Here is a 25485-nt window from a genome sequence, read left to right on the forward strand (position 1 = left end):
GATATCTAGAACTGCCTGAAAGGAGATTGTAGCCAGGTGGGGGCCAGCCTCTTCTCCCAAGTAACAAGTGACAGGACAAGGGGACATAGTCTTAAGCTGTGCCAGATGAGGTTCAGGTTGGACATTAGGAAGAATTTCTTCACAGAAAGGGTGATTAGATATTGGAATGGACTGTCCAGGGTGGTGGTGGAGTCACCGTCCCTGGAGGTGTTCAAGGAAAGACTGGACGTGGCCACTCAGTGTCGTGGTCGAGTTGACGTGGTGGTGTGTGGCCATAAGTTGGACTCGATGATCTAAGAAGTCTTCTCGAACCTAAATGATTCTGTGATTCTGTGATACGGCACAGTGCCGGCGGGATTGCCTGTTTTGTTCGAGGGCCCCTCGATTTAGGCTCGTCCTCCACAGGAGCCGTCGCGTCCTGCCCGGCTCCGGCGGACGGGGGGTGGAACTACAGTTCCCGGCACGCCGCAGGGGCGGAGGGAGAAGCGGGCGATGCTCTGACGGCGGAGGCGGGAGAGGGGGGCGGTGGCCTCTCGGAGCTCTTCGCCGCGGCCGCTCTGGCGGGGCGCGGGCGGCGCTGCCATGGCGCTCTCCGCCGCCCCTCTCAAGGTCTGCGTCGTGGGCTCGGGCAACTGGTGAGTGCGGCGGCCCGTGGCAGGGCGGGCATCTCGGCGGCCGCCGCGGCCCGGCCTTCCCGGAGGCTGTGCCCACCCGGGCCTTGCTGTCCGTTCCCGCCCGGCACCGTGGCCGCGCTCCCCTCAGGGGTGGCGGCCGTGAGGCCACCCGGTGCTGGCGGTGGAACACGGTTGTCGCCGGGCTGTGGCGGGCTCTGGGTCGCGCTTGTTCCGTGCGGGAGGGCTCGTCCTGCCGTGCCGGGGGCTCGTCCTGCCCCCGGCTCCATCGGAGCGGAGGTGCTGCCTTGACATACTCGGAGGAAGAAGCGGCAGAATCGAGCACGCAGTTTTAGTGCTTGTAAACCACCCGCATGTTCTGCGAAGAAGTTGTTCTAGGATATTTTTAACCTGGTATTTGTTGTGTGCTTTGTCCGCTATCAGATGACGTAGACATTAAAGATGCTGTACCTTACAAAAAATTTTTTTTCAACTACTCCCTGCCTGTAGAGCTTCACTAACAACCTCACTTGTCTACAGAAGTGTTGTTCGGGGTTTTCTGTGTTCCTATGTGCCTATTTTCCAAGACAGTTCAAAGAAGAATTGCGAGACACTAGGTTATTTGAAATACCTTCTTTCCCCCCCGCCCCAGATTGATTATGCTGAGGCCCACTGAGAGCTTGAGACAAGTTTTTATTGCTGTCTCTATCTCTAGTTTATAATTAGACCTAAATAAACTTGCTTCTTCATCCAGTGAAAGCAATACACTTACTTGGCGTCATTCTTCGAGGGGTATCATGTTGATAACCCTTCATCTTCTTTAGTTATTTCTTTGGCTTTACCCATTTTCCTACCGTTCCTGATCACTGTTCTTATGCCACGTCCCTCTTTACAGTGAATAAATTTAGTACAGTGTGTTACAGAAATATACCTTCACAGTCTGTCACTTCCAATTACTAATGCTAAGCACACTTTATTTGGGTAACATTGGGTTTTAGGACATTAAACTCAGAGGAGTTCCGTGTAGAACAAGGTACTATGTTTTATTAAAACAAACTTGCCAGTCTTTTGTCAGGATGATCTTAGACTTGTTGCTCACCCCCTGCCCACTCCATGCAGTTGGCTTTTGCTGCTGTTAAAAATATCAGCAGCTGCCAAGTTTTATTTTTCTTTGTGGTGTCTTCTTGAGGGAATGGCTGATGTTTCAGTGCAGCATCTCTTGCTTTCCTTGCACCAGCTTGTAAGATGAATAGGGAGATACTGTGCATTGCACTATATGTCACAAGGAAATTACGCAGTTAGACCTCATCTTTTAGGAGTGTTGTGGCTGTTGTTCCATACTTGAAATCTAGAAAAAGTTTTAGGAAGTTTGACTGCATTTATATTTGATTCACTGCAAAACACTTACAGAAGCAAAAGGATTTGTAGCTGTTGCCTACTAGCAATAACCACATGCAAATATATTTTGTTTTCACCTCACTGGATCAGTTTAATACATAAGAAAAGCTGCCTAATAGGATGAGTTGGTGGCAAAATGCCCTTATCTCCTATGCTGAGAGAAAGAAAAACGCTGATGCCTGGTCGTAGCATTCTCTTTCTTTTGGGGATAAATGTATTTAAATAACTTATGGCTTCATTCGTATGTAATGGCAGGGGTTTTTGTGTCAGGAAAGCAGAAACCAAAGTAACCAAAAATTGAAAATAGTAATTCTTGGAGAGGTAGGTGATTTCTTCCTCAAAATCCATGGGATGACAGACACCAAACCCTGACTGCAAAGAGCACTGTGATTCAGTAATATGTGTAACCATCAAACTAAATTGGACCAAATTTGTGTACCATGTAAGTGCCTTTTATGAACTGGTGCCTGCGGTCCTAAAATATTTAATTAAAGTTTTAGTATTTAGTGCATTAAAGCAGGTAACTAGAAAGAAATGGAAGCATTTATAAACATCTGATCATTGATGTTTGGGGATTATATATTTTATAAACATCTGATCATTGATGTTTGGGGATTATATATTTTTGAAGCCCGAGTTATAGGAGTGTGTGATTGGTGGTGCCTAAATTGTAAGCATGTAAGTAGTTGATCTGAGTGGGGTTTGGCATTTGAGCAGTTTAGAGACAGTGGGTCTTGGGGTTCTGTGTGAGATGATTCCGTCAGACAAGTCTTTTCCTTCTCATCGCCCTTTAAACTATATCTGGGATGAAAAAAACCCTAAAGGAGCTCGGCAGGACAGTAGCTTTGGAAGGGTTAATCCAGTCACCGTGGTTGATTAACTACTTCCAATCAGACTTGTTTGGTTGGTTTGCTACGGGAAGGTCACCTTAACAATGAAGTTGACTTGGCAGGGGTCACTTGACACCTGATGGAAGATCATGGGACAGGACAGATGGCTCAGCACGGAAGGGCAGGAGCTGTGGTGTCTGCCGGCCTTGCCCTTTTAGGGTTGCTCAGCTGGTGGATAAGTGATTGTGTTAGAATCTTTTAAGAGAGGGGATAAAGTAAGCTGTCTGGGATGTGGAGAGAGTACACCTTGGGAGTATGCCTTGAAGCCCTGGGATTCCAGGACAGTGCCCAGAGTCATTTAAAGCACTACAGGCTCTGCCTTAATCCTGTACTGTAGCCTGTTCTTCTGATAACACTTCCACGGCAGGTTAATGAGGTGTGCACAGCCAGAATTTATCCCTCCCTGTTTTCTTGGGACCAGTTGTTAATTAACCTGATTGCCAAACTTGAACAGAAACTGTAAAATTTGGGAAGAGGTGGGAAGTTACTGGGCAGAGGTGTTTATGCAGCTAGGAACTTGCAGAAAACTGGGAGGAACTGTGGCTTAACTGAGGTGATTTTACAGGGACAGTGGTAGAGCTAGATAATTATATCATTTGCACTTGCATATTGTGACCTCCATTGCTGCTGTTATCAGGGCAAGTTAAGGAGGTTTTTGACTTTGTGCTTTAGTTAAAAAGTGATGAAGGGAAAGCCGACCGACTGTGAAATGGTCCAAAAGAGTGGTTGCAACATCATGGGAAATGAGAAACCGGAGAAGCCAGTCAGGAGAACCTTCTTGAACTAAGAAACTAATCTTCACTTTTTTTAATACTGCATTCAAAGGGTGGGAAAAAAAAAAAGACAGCTCAGGCATTTAAGTGTTAAATAGTAACGCAATTAATGTCGCGCTTAAGTAGTCCACGCTGCCAGACTTTTTGCTGGCAGACTGAAAATCCCAGTCAGAGAGTTGCTGAATCAGTTATTTCTGTCTTGCTCTGTTACCAGCAAGCACAGAGAATGTGTAGTGAAGTTCAAACCAGAAGGCAGTGGATTTGCCAGGATCCCAACTTTGTATATATATCTGTAGGAGTAAAAATGCTTTTGTTCAAGGAGCTTAGAGCACTGTCTGAGGAAGACGTACCCGTGTTGTGTTGCATGTGAGGTCTGCTGTTTGTACGGGTCTGTCATTTGGAGGCTGAGCTGGTGAGCTGTATACCAGTGCAACAGAAACCATGCTGTATGAGCTTGATAAAAGATGGCTTGCAATTGTCTTCTGTATCACCTCCTGAACCCAGGGGCATTTTTAGTGTGTGAAATGCTATTAGAGAAGTAAATTCCAGTCTTTTAAGACATACAGTTTTATGGTTTCACTATAAAAGGTCTGCTTAGGATACTAAATTTTTTTCTGCCGCTACTTAGAAAGTGATCTTAGCCATGTGCTAGCACACATCTTTAATACAGCGCAATGAGTTGTGCCATATCAAAAGCTCTTGAAGTAGAATGAATCCATTTTGTTTAGTTGCCAGCTATGGGTTTATTGCAAGCAATGTCCGATATAAATTTAGGGGATTGTGTGAGTGTAACTAGATTGGAAAAGTCAGTGTTCTTACCTCCTAGTAAAGTGTGCAGTTTACACACACACACACACACAGACGTAAGCCTCAGATCAATGACTCTGTATTTTTATCGCATCTCTTAAGATTTTTTTGTATCTCCTTAGTAGGTTATCACTAATTATGAACCTACCTTCTACCTCATGAAAGGAACTTAGGTTAACAGGTTTAATAGAATGATGAAAGGGAAGATTGTGTTTGTTCCTCCTCTCATAATTGTGACTAATTTCATTATTGCTTAGAGTTTTGGGAAGTAAAATTGATCACCATAATATAGATCTCACTGTATGCTGTTCTTGGGGAGAATATGAGGGTAACAGTAATGGACTTGTCTGCCTGCAATTTCAGAGGATGCTGTTGCAATAATTAAGTTCTGTGAGGTTGGCTGCACAACCATAAAGCTTATAACTTCTGCAACATATAAATTATTCTTGGCTTTCAATGGCTATCAGTATCGTACAACAACTGATGAGTCAGTCATCTTAGAAAAGAAGCTTCACATCTCTTAAAGGTGAAAATGACAATTTGAGCAAGTTTAGTATGTCACTTTTACCTCAGCTTTGAAGATACAATTTGATTTGGGGAAATACAGGAACCTAAACTCTCAGTGGATAGCCAATAAGAAAACAAAATAAATAAGGACGTTTCAGTAAATGCTTCAGTCCAACCTACTCTAGCTGTAGTTGAGAGAAAGCAGCAGGTGTGAATGACTAGTGTATTTTTCCACTTATTTTACTCTATCAAAATGCTGTATGGTAACAGATCAAATAATCTGTGAATTTGTAATTGTTTTAAAGACAATCTCTTTTTTTGTACAGCAAAATCATAATTTTTTAAGACTGTTTTTGTTTTCTTTTGTGCAGGGGTTCTGCAGTTGCCAAAATAATAGGTAATAATGTAAAAAAATTGCAGAAGTTTGCTTCCACAGTGAAGATGTGGGTCTTCGAGGAGAATATTAATGGGAGAAAACTGACAGATATCATAAATCATGAACATGAAAATGTAAAGTATCTCCCTGGATACAAGCTGCCAGATAATGTGGTAAGGCTCAGAAGCTAAATTATAGTTATGGAGTAGAGGGAACATTGCTTGTGCTGTAAATGGAGCTAGAAATTTGTTTTGTTAACACCTCTAGGGTTTGTAATATTTCAGACTATGCTATTCTACTGATGACATCAGAGATTCAAACAAGTAAAATTATGTAATTATGTAGTTAAGTAAATCCAATGCACTCTTTCTTTTTTGGTCTTGCTATTGTCTTTATGTTACTTCAATTTCTGTATAAGAAAGCAAATGTGAAAACAAGAGCAAGATTAATAGCTTTGCCTATACCCATCAAAAATAAAATTGGCCTCAACTTTGGATTGGAGCTGTTGGTCTAGGAAGTTTATGCTACTGTTTCTTTTCAGTGATGAAACTGATGAAACTACATTTGTAGCATTCAGCATAAAACCAAACTACTGGCGTTCAAGATCAAACTGGGGAGGTTCAGGTTGGACATTAGGATTAATTTCTTCACAGAAAGAGTGGCTAAACATTAGAATGGGGTGCCCAGGGAAGTGGTGGAGTCACCATCCCTGGAGGTGTTTAAGGAAAGACTGGATGTGGCACTCAGTGCCATGGTCTGGTGGACCGGGTGGTGTTCATTCTAAGGTTGGACTCAATGATCTCAGATTCAGATTGATTCTGTGATTCTGCTTTTACTTTATCAGATAACACTTGTGTGTAGTGTTAACTTTGAAAAGTTATGCAGCCTTTCTTTCCCATAACTACACAGGTTGCTATCCCAAACCTTAAGGAAGCGGTACAGGATGCAGACTTGCTGGTTTTTGTTATTCCTCATCAGTTCATTCATAAAGTCTGCGATGAAATCACAGGACGAGTACCCAGGAAAGCGTTTGGCATAACTCTCATAAAGGTATAATAAACACTGTGCGCTAATAACCGAGAATGTGTCGTGGAATCTTCTAAGACAAGGTGACTTGATATTTTGATATGAAAAGTCTCCGTGCATTATTCACTTGATTGGTCCATTAAACCTTTCTAGGTTTTTATCTAGGTAAAATTAGAATTTGTCTCGGTCATTAGTGGATTGTTGTGCAGTGCTTGCAGGAAGAGGAAAATGGGGCTCTTCACAAGACTTTGAGAAAGAAAGAGGGAGTCAATATGTTTTGCACCACTAAACTTTCCAGTCTTTTATTTGTTGTTTCCAAAAGCATCATTAGATGAAGAACAGAGCACAAGCATAATGCTTTGATTGTTAATGCACATCCCACATGCTGAGTTGATAGTTTCAAGAACTGCTGAGAGAATTTCATGTGACTGAGAGGATAGTGTTCTTGTTCATGTCAAATACTATGTTGCAACAGAGAGTCTGTTCAGCATTGCCCAGACAGTTTGAGCATAGGAAATAGGAGAGGGCAGAAGTGCAGGAGGCATTTCATTGGAGTGCTTGTAATTTTGCTGGCAGGAAAATTTAAAATTGTGGATTAGTTTATTCTTGGAATTGGTTTTGGGTGGGTGGGCTTTTTTCCTCTGTATGTTTAGCTGGCAATAATGAGCTATTCCCATAAGCTTTGGAAAATTCTGGTTTGTTGTTGCTTTGTCGGCCATTTTCTCAGCACACATTCCCTTGTTTCCTGTCATTTCTGGAAAATGATACATTTATGGAACTGTGCTCAAAAAAGAACAAAAAAACCCTATCACTGCTTACTGCAAGCTTGTCTCTTTAGTTTGGCTAACAAAACCCATCAAATCTATTGTTTTGTCAGTGCTGACCTGGTGTATTGCTGAGATGTATGAAAAAGTAATGCTTCCAAAATGTTCTTGCTGCAATTTGTAGAAAAACTCCTCATGTTGTAGAAGGGTAAAATAAGGCACTGTTAAAAGTGCTCAAGATAAACTTTATTCTCCTTTAATTTGCTAAATGTGATTTATATTCTCTTAGTGACAGGAATAACTAATGAAATTGGTAGACTGATTGAGGATTTATGTCAGCATATGTGAAGTCAGGGTCCTGGGCCTGTATTCCCTTGGAATCACTGTTCTGGGTACTAATTACCTGTGCTCTAATGGAGTGTTGATTAATGGCTATATTTAACAAGAAAAAAAAAAGGGGGGGGGTGGGGGGGAGAGGGGAATTAAATACTTACCTTTAAAAAAAAAAAAGCTGAACTCCAAACAAACAAAAACCCTAGCAAAACAAAAGGCCGTGTTTAGTATAGTGGTGGAAGTGAAATTGTGGCATTTGCCATGCAGTGCAGAGTTGGTTACTGTGCAGCTTCCCACTGTCACATTGCAACACTGCATCCATAGGCAGCCATTCCAATGAAATGCTGTGAGGCCCCTTAATATTTTTCGGGAGAATGCAAAGTACATGTCAGTTTTTATGAAAAGGCATAGTTGTGCATCATTAAAAGTACCATTTGAGAAGAAAGGGTAGAAATTTAACACAACAATGAAACTTAAGTAGTAGAGGCAGGAATGCATTCTTTCCTCTACTTTTGCATATTCTTTAGGCATGCTGTTTTCATCAGTGTCATAGTTTTTGGGTCTCATGCTCAATGCTAATGCTGTTAAAGTGGTTTGTGTTAACTTTGGTGGTTAAAAGTTAAAAAGTTAAAAAGCTCTGAAAAATATAATTTGTGGGACATTTAGTTCCTGTGCTTTCTAAATTACTTGTCAAGTTAGCAGTGTGTCATCTTTTAGTCTTTTTTCTTGGTTTTTTTTTGTTTCTGACAGTCTAATCTTCAAGCTGCGCCTAAGGTCTGACAATAAAACTGAGTATTTAGGAAATAAAGGCATTTGTATGCTGGTTAATATGCATTTCCATTGAAACATTTGCATCTGTGTTGCTTTACATTAGCTCTGTGCCTATGAAAACCTAACAAGTGACTGTGTGGCTGTGGGGGGAAGAATCATATAAAACTTAGAGTGCAGTACGGCAGTGAGCACAGGAAGCAGGGTAGCTGAAAGTCATTCAAAATACTCTTCAGGCAACCTCTACATCAGTCTCATTTTCATTTCCCTATTACAGGCCCCAGGGATTGCTCTGACAGGCATGTTAGGCTGCAAGCGATAAGGTCACAGAATTGGACTTGCATTGCCTGCAGACCATTACTGCCCAGTGAAAATGCCGATGCTGTAGTCTTGGTTTTGCAGGGAGGAAGGGGTGTTTGGTTTTTATTCTGTCATTCAGTATTGGATTTAACTCTACAAGAAGCAGGTACAGCTCTCTGTGACTTGTGTCAGGAGTTGCATCTGTTTCACAGTGGAGCTGAATCTGGCATCTAAGCCTTTCTGGTCTCCTTTCACTTGCATGAATAATTATTGTGCAGGTATTCACATTTTTGGAGTTGTTCCCAATGTGTGCATGCTTTTCGGTTTATTATTTGCCTGCTTAGGAAGAGGGGCCTTACAGTTATTTTGTGGGGACATTTTTGACACTATGAGGGAAAAATACAACATGTATTGTGTGCTTGCTTTCAGGTTGGTTCTGTATGGCTCATTAAAGATGAGAAAGCAGAGCTGTGCATTAAGCGATACCAATTGAAAAATAATGCAGAAATGCAAGCACTAGTTTAGTTGGCAGGTGTTATTACCAGCATTTCTGCATGTCTCTTGATTGCACCATGTTATTTAAGGAGCAGCACCTTTGACCTGTGGAAGCGCAAATTACTGCCTGCCTGAAATGTCACTACTGGCAGCATACAAGTGTGTATGTATATGTATATCTGGAAGTAATAGAGGAATTCACTTTTTGGCTATAAATCATAATTTTAAATTGCCAATTCCCAAAAGTATCAAATCCTCAACATTAAAAAAGAGTGATATACCGTGGGAAAGAATGACTATTTCAATAGCTGGTCTGCCATTACCCCCGTAATAAAAGCTCAAAAGAATTCTGCATTTAGCAGGCTGGGAGAAAAGGGTTTTATGGGAAGAAAGTGGTCTCATTTGCAGTTCTAGTTCAGGCAATTCAGGGTACCAGACTCTTCTTGTCTGCAGCATCAGTATGTGGGGTGATCTTTTCTAAGGCCCTATTTCTGCCCTTTTTTCACATTTTGTAAAGAGCGCATTATAAATACAGATTTAAAATATCCTTAGAAGTTAAATTATTCTCAGTTGTCCAGCTTTCTACTTATCTGTGAATGGCTGTTCTGTTTGTATTTCTACTAGTAAGCTGTTGTTGGTGTTACACACTGGGGAATCTGACTCTGATATTTCAGTTCAGATATCTCTTCACAAAGCAAATTATTTGCATGCCATTTTGTGAGTTTTAGTGCAATTTCAAATCCAAGCTCAGGTTTAGTTCACAACTGATGGATTGGTTATGCTTCACTGATTAAGGATACACTGATTATAAGCACCTGATTTTTGAATTAACAAAGCAGAATGCTCAGCACTTCTTAGAATCAGGTCTTTGAGGATGGAATAACAACTGTTTTCATCATCTAGAGTTTAGCCCTAAATCTTAAGGTGCTACCTCTTCTGATTCTAAGAAATCTTGGAGAGGTCAAAATAGGACAAGTATCCATGGTAGTACATCTGTCATCTTTAGTCTCTGTCTGAATAGTGCTTGTTTCACTTCTCATCTGTGGACAAGACTAATTGTGTTCTGCTTGCATCTCTACTGTGCCTAATGAATGACTTTTTAGTAATTCCATTTAATGTTGGCTGCAGGGAATAGATGAAGGCCCGGAGGGACTCAAACTGATCTCTGACATTATTCGAGAGAAGATGGGAATAGACATCAGTGTGCTGATGGGAGCTAACATTGCCAGTGAGGTGGCAGCAGAGAAATTCTGTGAAACCACAATAGGTACTGTTCCAAGTTGTAAGAATATTTAACACATGCTCCTGTCCTCACAGGTGCACACCAAATAGCTCAAATTTCACTGTTTTCGACATTAGCTGACTGTTACCAGAAGCTGTTGGTTGAATTTCCTAGAATGTTTACACTTCCAAAAATACTAGGACAATACTGGGAATAGAGGGAGAGACAAGAGCACAATTTTACCTATTCTTACTAGGGTTATAACCTTAGCATGTGAAATACAAGCATGCTTTTTATCACCCTTCATATAACAAACTACTTCATTTTATTACTGTGTGTAAGAATTTTCTTGGGTCTGAATGGCTTTATATGGATAAACAGTTATAAATTCTGTATTCCAGCTGAGGTGCTATGGTCAAAGATGGTACCTTCATGCATGTTTGTTTTGGTGTGACTTTTTTGGTGGTTTTTTCAAGGTATCTTGTTTTAATTTCTCAAAATATTTCGTTCCCACAAAAGCTAGAAAATATTTTGGTTCTGTGTTGATCTCTAAACACCTTTGCAGTGTGAAGATGTGCCTAGTCTTGGATTTTACAGTTTCTAGAAAGGCATGTGTGTGTGTATATGCATACAGGTACTCATACTTTATAGCACAGAGTTTGTATTATGGGTTTTTTCAGTGTTAATTTTTACAGTTTTGTGCACTGCTAGCTTTGTAACATCTCATTCACAGCTTTTGCATTGAACTTAATTTTGAATGGTTGAACAACATGTTAGTGTTTAGAAACAATTGTCAGGGGCAGCATGCTTGATTAATAAAACAGCTTTGACATACCTTTATCAGTAGGTATTTTTCTGGAATGCAGACTTTGAAATAATTACTAGAATTGCTCCTGCCATATTCTTAATTCATCTCTGTTATTATATTATTAGCTGTTCTTTTTAAAGGGAATGATCAAAAAATGGAGAGTATATAGAGAATTCATGGGATTGTTATTTAGAACCTGTTGCTGAGCAGACAATAAATTATGAAAAAGTCCTGAGTAATTCAGTGCAGAGCTTTTAATGCAATGTCGACATGTGATTGGTCCCTTAGAACAGATATGTTTAGGATTGAGATAGAACAACCTTATCTCTGCTTTTAGGCGTTTTGGCTTGCACAGGAAAGGCTAAATAACATACAAATAAATTATTCATTTTTTTAGCTTTTCTTTCTCTTTCTCAACAGGCTGCAGAATCTTGGAAAATGGCCTTCTCTTCAAAGAACTCCTGCAGACTCCAAACTTCCGAATAACTGTAGTTGACGATGCAGATACAGTTGAGCTGTGTGGTGCTTTGAAGGTAAGATTAACAGGCTGCAGATGGTACACAGATGAAATAGTGATCCTTGTAGAAAAAAAAGAGGTTATTTCCATTTAAAAAAATAAGGTCACTGTATTTTATATAATATATAAAACTGCCACATAACATTTCCTGAAGAATCAGATGGGAAATGAGGGAGCAGCATTTTCTGAGAGCTGGCTTTTAGATCTGTGTCTCACCATCTGCCAGGTTCTCTTTCTGCATCTTTCTACATCTTCCACTTAACTTCCACACAGTCATGAAGCAAGTATTGATTTCATCTAAGTGGCTGATATATTTCTAGATCTATTTCAGTTCCCTTTTTTGTTTTTGCAACTGTGTTCACCAAAAGAAAGGGAGAAAGAAGTTGGCATTAATGCTTTGTGTCTGTTGACAAAACTATCCCCCTCTTCACTGGCTTAAGAAATGTGAGCACTTGTTTTATATTTTGTGGACATGTACTACATAAGGTTTGTGTGAATAACCACGTACAGAAATGACCTGCATAGGGAAGAAGTTGTTTTGGACAGTTACTCATCCAACATTTTTTTCATAACAAAATTGATGCTGACAGGAAGCAAAGGCTAACTTAAACATTGTTTAATGGCTATTTTTTCAGGTTAATTTACAAGCCATTTGTGAAGGGGAGGCATTAGTTGTTTGGCACCCTAGCAAACAGTACCGTAGTTCACATTATCTGATACCTGCCCACAATCATTTTGATGGGTGTAGTGGTTTAATAATTAATTTGGCTTACTTACTTATTTTTTGTGGTTTGGATAATTATTTTGTCTGCCTTTGGTTTTGCTGTTGAAATTTTGTGTAAACTAAATTAATTGGCTTGCAAAGCTACCACACTAAGCAATGATGTCTCAAGCTAAGGAATTCTGATTCCTGCTTAGTAAAAGTAGATGGATAGCTATAATAGCATATTTTTTTGCATATTAATTTCCTTAATTTCATCCTGACAGCTGTCATACTGGAAGGCCTGAGAAAGAGGAGGTTGTGGGTCTGTGCACTGATGGGATTAGGTGTTTTTATGCAACACGCTTTGGACTTACTGTATATATAGCAATTTATTGAGATTGTGGAGCTTGTAATTTGTCTCCACAGCCATTGCTTTTAAATGCTCTGGTGATGTGGGAGGTTACCAGAAGTCCCTGTGTATAGACCCATGAAATTAGTCAAAAAATTTTGGAGATTTATTTTTCTTTGAAATCTGCTCAGCAGGATATTTTCTGACTAGCTTAAATGCTTGTCTGATAGAGGAATTCTGTCCCAGGAAATTTTTATTCAGACAAGTCTTGTGAAGAGATGAGCATGCCCGTCAAACTGGGCAGGTAGTCAGCAAACACTCAAAATTCCACTGTAAAGGTCTACGTCAGGCAAGATACCAATATTTCTTTGGAAGTGCAGTAGAATTTAAATAGAGTATTGTTCTTGACCTGGAAAGATACTAAGGTGAAACTTCTGGGGTTTTTTTGTAACCTTGCTTTATTGCTCTCTTCTGCTACATTATTCATCATGCATCCTGCAGACTGAACTGTCTAGTTGTATTTCTAAAACGCTGTTTATATTCTGTGTGCTTTAGTCATTTGGTTTGGATTGCAGTATATTTTGTTAATTGAGTTGAGATTTCTAAAAAATGCGTGGTATAAGGTCTAACCAGAAAGTTAAATAAGGATAGATTAATTGGTTTAAAAATACTGTGGATTTCTTGCATAATTAAAAGGCAAAACTGGTATAGTTTTATTATATTTATTTATTTATTTATTTATTTATATATAGAAATGGCATAGATCTGTCATTCTAGTATAGGTGATATCTTTAAACATACAACTCCGCCTAAATCTAAAAGAAAATATTAATAAAATCGTATCTTTAAAAGTAATTTTTCACTTAAAACCCTTTCTAATAATCCTAAATCTTATGCTGGCAGCATGTAAATAATGTCCTGAGCTGTTTTAAACTCAAAGATTGCAAAATTTTATTAATGCATTGGGAACATGTCTGGCTCTGAAAGAAAATAAAGAAGCTAAAATTAAACCTATGGATATGGATCAGATTTTATTGCCATAGTGCAAAGCAAAATGCAAAACTCAGATGTGAATAGTGTTTTTTCTTAGAAGCTGTACCTACTTTCTATTAGGAGAATTGTTTGCTAAGGGTATCAAGAAGAACTTTACTTTTTTATCATTAGTCTGATAGTATTTGTAATAAAAATTTGAAAAGTAAACATCTTTTCTGTGGAGGGCTGGGAGCCCTTGGCACAGGAGCCCTCAGCTCGCCCTTGGAGAAGAGAGGCCTGAGGGCAAGACGATCTTCCCCAGAGATAAGCAACCTTCCTCTGGGTCTTGGTGAGAAAGTGAACCACCTGCAGCATGCCTTGTTTCTATGTGGTAATACCCAGTACCCCGTTGGCTAGCTGGTTTCTACCCCACCCCCTGCCTACCCCATATAACCTCTGCCCCCTAGCCCTGATGCAGGGAGCCTTGTCCCTGGCCACCCCTTCACGGGGACTGCTGGCCAATGAAGGCTACCTCTGGGGAACTGCTATACAAGGCTCCTGTCGCTCTATTCCCGAGTTTGCCTTGGGTGGTTTCACAAAGGGCTGAATCTCAGGAGCTGGAATCACTTGTAGCAGAGAAATGCTACACTTGCTAAAATCACTTGTGTCCCAGGGAAGCCGCCACCGCTCCTGGAAGAGTTGTTCCCTGCAGGACACTCTTTCTGGGAAGGTCGTGGCACACCGGGTTGCCCAACCTCCGGCCTCCTTTGGAAGCCAACACTTTTCATATGGTTTTTTTAGGGTAAAATCTAATGTGTAGCTTCAGTCAGCTGACAGTTTGTTAAACTTGGAAAGTTACTTCATAAAAAAATAGTAAAAATTAGCATTTTTTAACTTCCTTGAAGGAGGAAATTCCAGTTTCAGAAGGTGACAGTGTCATGTTGTGTGGAGACACAGGCAAAAAAGAGAGGCTCTACTCTCTTTCTGTAGCAGTGCCGATTCAAAATGTCAGTAGCAGCACTGCAAACTACAGCAAGGAGGACAGGGGTAAACAGGCAAACATGTCACTCCAGACTGTCTTTTTGAATGTGGATATAGTAAAAGCAATTCCTGTATTGGTATTTAAAGGATGATATATTTAAAGGATGAGAAACAGTACACTATGGAAAACAGGTATTCTCCTAGTTTCTGCATTTTTCTGCAAATAGCAGCTTAGGAAAAGGAGACTTTCCCGGTATGACTGACATAATGGCCTAGATGTTAAAAGCCTGTACTCTACCTCGCTTTTTATTTCTGCAAGCCTTTCTAAACAGGGAAGATTTTCTGTGTGGGTGGTTGCCTAAAGGTTGGGAAAAAATACAGAAGGGTAACAAAGAATGCTCTGAGCACAGCTTTCCCTTACAGTGATAATTACAGGTTTGAAATTTGTTTTTGGAAGCCTATTTGAGTTCAGACTGTAATAATAAGTAGTGCAGCTGGGTGATCATAAGAGAACATGTGCTTGATTGCTATTTATATACGGATATATATATGGATATGTACAGAATATCCACTTCATCCACTGTATTTAGATTTGTGACAATGGGCTGGTGGAGATACAGTGAAGTGCAGAAATCAGTGCCATGAAAATGCAGTCTTGTGTCAATTTGGAGGCTGGCTGAATAGACAGTGGCAGTGACTTCACAAAATTTGGTGGTACTGAGGAGGAACAGCTTTCTACTGTAACCTGGCTGTTGGAACAAAATGTGCTTGGCATGTTCTTCTTTGTGAGGATTTTTTTTTCTTCTGAGGACTGATGAACATTTCACATTTGTCTGTTGACCTTTTCTAAGGGTTGAGGACAGAAATTAACAAAGTTCAAATTTGGATAGTTGTTTCAAGGTGCCCAGTTGGCTTTATAGGCAGAATGACTCAAGGCCGCCTACAAGTACACCTGCCATTTGCCAGATGATGAATGAGGCTTCCTGGGAAATGCTTAAAGGTTGTGACACCTAAAAACAGCATGTGAAGCTATGCACACATATGGATGTGCTTTTGGGTACTGATGGATGTGATACTGCCGAGCAGCATGGACCCAAGGTTATCACTTCGGAGGTGTCCTTACCGCCTGTGCCAGTGTGGTGTTACAAGCAGCACAGACGTAAGGCAAGACTGAGCTAGGGTATGAACCTGGCCACGTCCTTGAGAGGCCATGTAAACATTGATAGCTGCAATCTTGGGGGTAAATTGTACCCCACTCACTTACCCAGTGCAGCAGTGCCAGGGGTATTTCTGTTGCTCCAACAACAAACACTGCAAAAGGTACAAGTAGACAATGAAATACTGTAGGCCAAATTGTATTGTAAATTATGATCAAGTAGACTGCTTCAAAGTGGAAAGTCAAGCAGACAAAGCTGGAGAGAAGGAGAAGCTTTAGTATGGGAGCGTTCAAGAAGTATATGGAAAAAGCCCAATGGTTGCTCAGTCATGTTAATGTTTTTAGCTGAGTGCTAAATGCTTACAGACTTCACATACATGTAAAATCCATTTGAATGGGTTATCCCATCGGAAAACTTTTTAAATATCTGTTTGACTTCCTCTTGCTTTGCCTTCAAATGAACAAATATTAAAGGTTGCTCTGCAAGAGGTATCTGATGAAAATGTACCTTGACTGAATCACCCCAGCCAAGATCTAAGCCAAGATGATTTAAACTACCAGCTTTATGAGATGACTGTCTTGAGCTGCTTCAGGTCTGATGTTGGGATATCTGTCTGCAATTTTTAGGGTCACCTTTACACCTCAGCTAGCTGCTGAAAAAGCAGTGACTGATCCTCTGGCTTCATTTGATTCAGAGTCACCTAGCCATGACTGGCCACACAGCTCTGCAGCTGCCTGGCATTTGTGGTTCTTACAGTCCAAAACCCAAAACCAAACCAGCTGTTAATCAGCTGGTTGCTTTCATTAACAACTTCTGATTGTTGTTCTTTATTCATCAGCAGCTAAAGTTGATTTGGACAATCTTTTAATTTTGTATTTTTCCCTACATGAGGTGCTACACTGGCTGCCATAATGCTGGTTCTCTTGCACTTTCTGTTGAGGTCACTACTGTTGCTGTTGCATGCAGAAAGATATTAGCATTCATTACTTCCTTGTTTGCTTTATCAATATGTCAGAATGCCATCTTTTTTTGGAGGGTTTCGTTAGGGTTTGTTGTGTTAGTTGGGTTTTTTTGGTAGGGTCAGTGGAGCCATGGCTAGTCTCTGCTCTGACACCCAAGCCAGAAAATAGTTTTTGTAGTCACTTCGCTCAAATGTGTCTCATCAAACGTGTATGTTCTTTAACCAAAGAAGGGACCATATAGCTGAATGTTCATGAAGAAACAGCACATTCTTTGTAGAAGGCTGTCACCAGGTCTAAGGAAAAAAACAAACATTTTTTTTGCTAAGGAAGGTCTTCCTGTGTCATGAACCTTCTGGGAATCCTTGATTAACTATTACTGTTATAGAAAGTCTGCATACTTAAAGGGCTGGATACTACTGCCTTGGCTGAATTTGGTCCCTTAGCATGTCATCACAGAAGTCAATAAATGTTTTTTAGACGTACTGTTGCTTTAATCTTAAAGAAAATCTGGATAAAAGGACTATAGGATGTCAGTCTAACCTCACGGCTACCTCAGAGCAGGAATAACTCAATCTAGCTAAAATCTTGTTTGGGTGTAGTGCAACCTGTTTGTTCTTAAAGATGGTCAATAGGAGTAGCTCCACAGCCTCAGGGGCAACTTGTGTTAGAGCTTTAACTATGCTTTTATCCTTGGAAATACTAATGTAAGACTTGCCTTTTTTTTTTTAAGGTTATTCCATAAACATTGTTGTGGTTTGACACTGGCCTAATGCCAGGCACCCGTAAGAGTCACTCACTCACCCTCCCCTGCCACTGCTGGGCAGAGGAGAGAAAGAGAAAAATAATTAACAAGCACTTCATGAGTTGAGATAAGGACCAGGAGAAAACACTTCAAGGGCAAAACAGGCTTAACTTAAAAAGTGAATTTATTACTAGCAGAGTCAGAGGAGGATAATGAGAAGTAAAATAAGCCCTTAAAACACCTTTTCCCCCAGCTCCTCCCTCCTTCCCACCGACAGCACAGGGGACAGGGCGTGGGGGTTTGGTCAGTCCATCACCGAGATTTCCTTCCGCTGCTCAAGGACAGGAGTCCTTCCCCTGTGAGGCCGTGGGTCCCTCCCACAGGAGACAGTTCTCCTGAACTTCCCTGGCATGGGTCCACTCTCAGGAGCAGCAGCCACACCGCCCCTGCTGCAGCCTGAGCCCCTCCCACGGGCACACAGCCCTCCCAAACTGCTGTGCCGGGGCTCTCTCTTTCCACAGGGTGCAGCCCTCCAAGGACAGGCTGCTCCAGCCTGGAAGCGGGGCCCTCTCTCTCCACTGGGTCTCCCACTGGATCACAGCCTCCTCTGGCGTGGGCACCTCCCCCACGGGCTGTGGGTGGATCTCTGCATCCCCCGTGGATCCCCATGGGCTGCAGGGGCACAGCTGCTTCACCATGGGCTGCACCACAGCCTGCAGAGGAACCTCGGCTCTGGAACCTGGAGCACCTCCTCCCCCTCCTTCTCCACTGACCTTGGTGTCACCATGTTGTTTTCCCTCACCTCCTCCTCTTCTCTGATTAGAAGCAAAACTGTGTGACTTTGTTTTGATTTTCTTCTTAAATATGTCATCACAGAAGTGTTACCAACCTCTCTTATTGGCCCAGTTTTGGCCAGCAGCATGTCCATCTTTTAGAGCCATCAGAGATTGGCTCTGCTGGACATGGTGGAAGTTTCCAAGAGCTTCTCAGAGGAGCCATTTCTGCTGCCAAAAACCACGCCGTGCAAAACCAATACAGAAATCAAAATCCCCAAACTGAAATAACCCAAACTAACAACCTAGTCTTTCAGTAGAAAAGTGTTTGCATTTCTTAAGGACATCTGTAAGCAGTAATTAACTCCTTTCCCATTTCTCTTCCTATTAGAATATAGTAGCAGTAGGAGCTGGTTTCTGTGATGGCCTTTGCTATGGTGACAATACCAAAGCTGCTGTTATTCGCCTTGGCCTAATGGAGATGATCGCCTTTGCCAAATTTTTTTGCAAAGGACAGGTTTCTACTGCCACTTTCTTGGAGAGCTGTGGCGTTGCTGATCTCATCACAACATGTTATGGTGGCCGGAATCGACGCGTAGCAGAAGCAGTCGTTAAAACTGGAAAGGTACCTTATTCACTGGGTGAAATCTATTCTTACAAGTACTGCCACTCCTCGTTTGCTGGAGTAATAGTAGAGTTATCTGGGCCATGCTGCTGTGTGAGTGCCCTTCTCTTTCCTCTTGTTTTTTGAGTGTGTTACAAGGCTAGAATGAGTGTAAAGGTGCTAAAACATGGAGGGGGGGGAGTGTGATTTAAAAAAAAGCTTGAGAGATAAGACATTGGGAGATGCAGATTTAAGAAGAATACTTAAAAACAAGAATATAGGAGAATATTATATATGCTCACTCAAGGTCACTTTTGAAAAAGAAAAGACTCTCAGTAACTTTTATTTTTTTTAATCCAGATGATGTTGTCAGGCTTCTGAAAACTTTATCATAGCTCTCCTTTGCTTTCTTTTTTTTTTCCCTCTGTTGCTTAGTCTATTGAAGAATTAGAGAAAGAAATGTTGAATGGTCAGAAACTGCAAGGACCACAGACTTCTGCAGAAGTGCATCGCATCTTGAAGCAGAAAGGAATGCTGGACAAGTAAGTAAGAACAGATAAAACAACTTCCACATGCCACTTTTTTATCCCCATAACACCTTCTGCATATTTGGTTTTGATATATTCATAAAGGTAATAGCCAAAAAGAAAATCACTGTAATAGCAGTAGATTAAAAGTTAAAATCAGAGAGAGAAGTCAGCAGAACCTCAAAAAAATATTGGTGTAGATAGAGCTATTACTGTTACATGAAATTTGTGAATGTCCTTCTGTTTGCAGAGTGTATTACTGCCTTCTGCTACTACAGAAAAGCACAGCAAGTGTGTTCTAATATGTGAAAAGAAAAAATGCATGAAAGTAGAGCTTCCTAAAGAGACTGAAAAATCTCTACATCTCATTTCACTGTAGGAAATTCATTACTTACCTCCAAGGAGAGGAGCTTGGTAATCATCTGAATATAGTGACTGCTTCCACCACATGGATTCTAGCTTAGATACTGCAGTTCTCCTTCCTAATGTGACTTCCAGTTTGCTGTAGGCTAGAACCTCCCATCTGCTTCTGTAGGTCAGGGGCTGTTTTTTTGTGGTATGAAAGTAAGCAGATTGTCCTGGCTTGGTTCACTTGTATTTGAGTCAGAACATGAATGATTCCTATAGCCACACACAGTTATTTCCTTACGAGATTAAGGGATGCATTTATCTCTTCCTGTTTGTAAAAGAGGAAAAATCAGAAATTAAAAAACTGCCAGTCAAAAGACCAAGGCTTGTTACTTTTTTTTTTTCAAAAGCATTTTTGAAAGTCTAGTTTTAATGGATCAGCTCCATTAAATGATTAATTTTTTAATATTATCTTTGGATGTAAGGTACCTAAGTCTGTCTCATCTGTGTACAGTAATTAAGCTAACTGCAGAAAAAATTAATTAAAATGTTGGCTTCATTCTTCGCTGTTTATGATTCCCTAAATGAAACAGGATGCTGTGTTTGAGGGTTGTTTTGTATCATGTTCTATCTTACAACAAATCGAGTGCATTATAGATGTTTGCAGGTTGTGTTTTTATGAAAGACATGAAAACACTGTTGCTCATTTATTTTTGGTATGCCAACATATAGTGTCAGTTCTTCATAAAAGGTCTCATTCAACAAGACTTTTGAAAGCAACTTTCAAAGTGTTTTTCAAAAACTACTGCTTTAAAACATAAAACACAGTGGAGCAGCCATGGTTTCAAAGTGAAGAGGTAAGAGTCTAGTAAGGGTAGAATTTAATATTCTGGTCCTATAAAATGAGTCCCAAGGCTATGTAGAAGTGTGCAAAAGTCAAAGTTCAGCAGAAGAGCCTCGGTAGTAGGGTTGATGCCTATTGATACTCGTGGTGGAATTACTTCTTTTCAACAGCTGTAGACTTTGCCCTCTTGATGTGCTCAGGCCTAAGATGCATTTGGAGTTTGCTGGCCCTGAGCCTGCAGCCAGCCTTGGTACAGGTTTATCCATGTGAAGTGTGGCAGACCTGTGCACGGTAATGTTCTCTGAGATAAGCAGCAGGACTTAGGTATCAGGTTGTGGTTTGTAGTATTGGAGCTTCTTCACTGAGAAGTAAGCACCAGTACTGTATCTAAATGTGTGGGAAACTTGCTTTTGCTTCAGAAGGTTCACCTGTTTTGTGGCCACTTCTCACACAGGCATAGCAAATTTTAGTAGTGCCTACATGTAAGCTTTTATGGTAACAGCAGATTTATCCCCGCTTCAGCCCAGTACATCATACAAAGTGAGGGATAAGTGAGGTTTGTTAAGGAACGCGGAAGTCATTGTGTAATTTTTTTTTCCACAGATTTCCTACTAAGGGTTTTGCAATCTAAGCATTGGATTTGAGAGAGCAGCTATGTAGCTATATGATAATTTTTTCCACCAATGAAGTAGAAACAGAACTCAAGTCAGTCTAGTTTAGGGCAAGGTACTGATACCAGGGTTACTGCAATGTAATAAGTGACAGTGGAATGTATAGGCCATCATATATGGTGCTCATATATACTGAACACTGAAATGTGCATTACAGATAGAGCTTTAGAGTGACTGATGGGACAACTTTCTTAGGAGAAAGTCCTAGTCCAGATTCTGAATCACTCAGAAATCAACTATTTCACCATCTCCAATGACTGCTCTTTTTTATTTCCATTGGTCAAAATTCATCAATACAGAAGGCCATGCTGAAATGGCAGGTACTTGGTGAACAGATCAGCCCCTAAAATTCACCAGGCTTTGTATGAAAATGGAACTTGTCTGGCTGTTACTGTCTGGGATGGACAGAAAGCAAATACGAACTTCTGTAAGGCATCTTGGCTTTAACAAACCTTCAGGTTATCAGAGAAGCCTGAATAATTTGGAGGTTGTTGGAGACCTGGCCAATTTAAAAAAAAAAAAGAAAGGAAAAAAAAGTAGATATGGAATTTTGTATTTCAAAATCCAGGTTTAATTTTGGATTCTTATTAAAAACTTGACCTTCAGTGTCTTCTTGGGTCTCTTTCTGTCGTATTCTATATTATCAAATTATTGCTCAGAAGTACTGCATAATGGATGTGCCAGTCATCCTTTTTAACCACAGATGGGTACTGCTGTAAGAACAGCCAGGAAAAATGTTTTTAATTTATTTTTTAGATCACTTTATGGTTGTGCCATACATAATGTATGTCTCAGGCTCCATTATAGCTAGCTAGGCTTCTGAGAGCTACTCTATTTCAGAGTGCATGCAGGTTCTGTAGTTATCCCCTGCTTTTCAGCCCAGCATTTGCACCTGACAAATAGAAAAAAGAAATCATTTTTTCCACCTCTTCCTTTTCCCCCCATCCCTCTCCTCACCCCTTTATCTTTCTTTCATTTAAGAAAATGTTACAGAATAAATTTATGCTGTGTTTGCTTTCCCCACCCTCTTTCCTCAGGTTTCCACTCTTCACGGCTGTGTATCAAATCTGCTATGAAGGGAGGCCTGTCAGAGAGATAATATCCTGCCTTCAAAGCCATCCAGAGCACAAGTAAATTCCATCAGGCTGTTGTACCAATGCAGCTTTTTGCCTTTCGAATTCATGTCTGGGTTCAAGTGTATGTAGCTATCATTAAGCTTTGTTCAAAGCTGCTCCCTAGGTAACAGGAACAACATGAATGTCTCTGAGCAGGTATTGGTGTCTGTTATCCAGCCTGGTTTGACACAGCATGTGGTGTTGGCTTGGTGATTGTCCTTTTACTGGCTAAAATGCAACTCTTTTGAGATACACAATACAACAGTTGCACACACAAGTGTACTTTGAGTTTGCTCCTACAACATAAAACACAATGCTTTTTTGTCTCTTACTAAAGCCTAGTCCAAAATCTGCTGGACACTATGGGAAGAATCCCACTGGTTTTGGTCAGAGACTGAGTCAAGCCTATAACATTGAAATATTAGGAATCTTTCTGTTAGAACTTTGTTTTATTCTGTATACACAATTCATTGTTAACATTTTGCATGCTTATGACTGTATTAATTTAAGCAATGTTGGTGCAAAACAAATGGTAGCAGTTATTCAGGGGGCTACAGGGATATATCAATGAACTCTAGTGAAGAATATTTTGATTTTTGAAAGTCGTTAAAAATGTCAGGCTACATTGAAACCAATTTCTAAGTGAATTTAAAGTTTTTAATTACACTGTTTTAAAGGGAATATTCTAGAGGGGAATCGTTACTTCCCCTTCTGGTTTTTAATCCTTGCATTTTTGTATTTCTACATTTCTCCCTTACTGTTCCTAGGTGTTAGGCTCTTCTAGAATCCCATTCCCCAAAGCAAGCCAGAGATGCTGACCTGGGGGTTCTGAACCCTGGAGCCTACAGTTCATTTTATTGTTTTACCTGTGGTTGTTCTTCACTGGTATTGTTGGTTGGGTGGGGAAGAATACCCTTGGGAACTGCTCCAAGTTGTTCTGCTGTGTTTCTAGCTTAGCTGCAAAGTGTTGCACTCCACACAGCTCTCCAAGGAATGTCAGAGGAATTCCCTGGTACAACACACGCTTGTGTCGTCAGAAGGATTGTGTGCCAGTACGATGACTGCATTCATTTCAGTGCCTGCCAGTGACTGGCACGTCCACCAGGCTGTAGTCCTGATCCAGCCTCCCCAGTTCTGGAGTTACTCTTTCACTGGACAAAACTTTTGTGGGTGCTGAATCAAATCCTTTACAACCAATCTCCCAGAAAGCTTCTGAAAGGCATCCATCTCTTTTATTCCCTGGATATCTCAACTAGGTTTTTTTCAGAAACCTTTGCTTTAACAGGGAGGTTAATTTTATTTGTTATTAGAAAATCTGTGATTTTATGGAGTTTAAGGGGTGGGCAGGGATTGGTTTGGTTGGTCTTTTTAGATTTTTTTTAAGATTGATGCAAGAGAAGATAGATAAGAAAAATCTGTTTTGCTTTTCTTGTATACTAAAGTGTGGGAGTTTTTGTGAAATATATGCTAGGTATATTAAGAGTGGACTCATTATTCCAACTGGGAGACAAGGGTTGGCATTAGAATTTCTAGAACAAGACTGCCCATCTGCTCTGAATATCCACGCCTAACATCTGAGCAGTATCAGAACTTTTGTTCACTGTTCTCGGTGGTGGTTTTAGACCAGAAATCATGAGCACACACCCATCCTGAAACTTCAGGTTGTCGTTCAAAATCTGATAAAACAAAGAGGATGCCTGGCAAATAATCATCATACTTACATAGCCTGGATTACTCTGAAATAGGGAAGCATTGGGGCAGCTTTGTGTAGACAGGAAGACCCTTCAGCTCAGGAGTACCATTCTTTGTGCTCCTGTATTGTTTTGCATTAATGTTTGGAAGATCTCATGAATGTCCTCAGATATTCAGGGATGAGAAAAAGTTCTTTTGCCTTACTTCTGATTTAGTGCTAAATATAAGAGATGGCCAGAAATTAAATGACATCAGATGTTTGTGATAGTTGGGAACATCACTGGTAGAGCTGACTTGGAGCAAGCACTCTGCTTAGACGTTTAAGAGGATGTTTTAAGGCTGGAAGCACTGTTATGCTAACGCACACATGGAGCATACACTCCTCATTACTGCATAACTTTCAGTGTGTTTGCTTACGCTTTTTGTTCTGTTTTTTTAATACCAAATTGATGGCTTTTCCTTTGTATGTGTACATATACATTATATGTATAAAATTTTTTTTACATGCAGTATGTAGGACAGTAGCATTTTGTAAGATACATAAAGGGCTATATGAGCTAAATGTGGTAAATTAATATATATTTTTAAATTATTTCTTTATTATTCCAATACTTCTTTTACCACTGAAACTCCCAAATCATAATTGTTCTTGTTTTGTAGAGAAGCCTATTCTAAGGCAAATCCAGAGAAAAAGTTTTTATTAAATTCTTGCCTCCAGTCTGTTACGATATTCTTGTTTTTTTCAGACAAAAAGTGAGGTTTCAGTAACTAAAATAACTAAAATAGTTTATTAAAATTTTTATTGATGGTTCACCATTTACATTTGCTTTTCAGCGCTGGAGAACACTCAACTTGGCACTAGGTATTTTTCCCCCACTAATACTTACTGCTCATTAAAAGACTGTGGCATGGTACTGAAACTGAAGGATTAGAAGCCTACTCTGCAAATACTCTGTTTTGCCTAGTACTGGGGTAGTCTTACTGAAAACATTAACCCCTGTGTAAGAGGGTCATAAATTTGTAACTAATTCTTGGTTTATGAACTTTAATTACTAAGGAAGGCATTACATTCTAATGATACTTACTCAACTTGCCCTTGTCATATGTACTGATTTTGTTTAGAGATGTTGAATGTATACCTGTTTGAAGAGTTAGTACAAATAAACATTTTTGTCTTGGGAATTGCTTTGGTTTCTGTTGTCTCATTTCACAAGGCTTGCAATTAATATTTTATTCACTTGGTGGAATGTAGGTTTTTCTGGCTGTGGTATGTAATGATAGCAGATATGAGGTTGCCATGAAAGAACACAAATTTTAAAAAGAGCTATTTGGCATCCAGATGTCAGCATTTTCTTTCTTTCCATTAGTGGTACAATTGTGGTGTCTTTGACCTCTGAAAACAGGTTCTTGTCTTCAATTCCTTCAGTTGCTGTGGGAGCCACTGGAGGGC

The 25485-nt window shown here is 40.3% G+C and overlaps 1 protein-coding gene across 1 annotated transcript; it reads left to right on the forward strand.

Annotated features, from left to right (window-relative positions):
• Nucleotides 1-501: 501 nt before the first annotated feature.
• Nucleotides 502-25217, forward strand: GPD1L (glycerol-3-phosphate dehydrogenase 1 like). The gene is made up of 8 exons (XM_082289750.1): nucleotides 502-635; nucleotides 5358-5535; nucleotides 6272-6412; nucleotides 10177-10315; nucleotides 11499-11611; nucleotides 18626-18859; nucleotides 19274-19380; nucleotides 22266-25217. Exons 1-8 carry the CDS (start codon nucleotides 583-585, stop codon nucleotides 22360-22362), a joined length of 1062 nt encoding a protein of 353 aa, XP_082145876.1. The 5' UTR covers nucleotides 502-582; the 3' UTR covers nucleotides 22363-25217.
• The last annotated feature ends 268 nt before the right edge of the window (nucleotides 25218-25485 follow it).

This window comes from Coloeus monedula (assembly GCF_965178545.1).
Source record: "Coloeus monedula genome assembly, chromosome: 1".
NCBI lineage: Eukaryota > Metazoa > Chordata > Aves > Passeriformes > Corvidae > Coloeus > Coloeus monedula.

Excerpts from the sequence above, each read along its gene's own strand:
- GPD1L (XM_082289750.1), top strand. The coding sequence starts at position 583 with ATGGCGCTCTCCGCCGCCCCTCTCAAGGTCTGCGTCGTGGGCTCGGGC. Across the intron at positions 6,413-10,176 it reads TTGGCATAACTCTCATAAAG|GGAATAGATGAAGGCCCGGA; the intron begins GTATAATAAACA and ends TGTTGGCTGCAG. Across the intron at positions 10,316-11,498 it reads ATTCTGTGAAACCACAATAG|GCTGCAGAATCTTGGAAAAT; the intron begins GTACTGTTCCAA and ends CTTTCTCAACAG.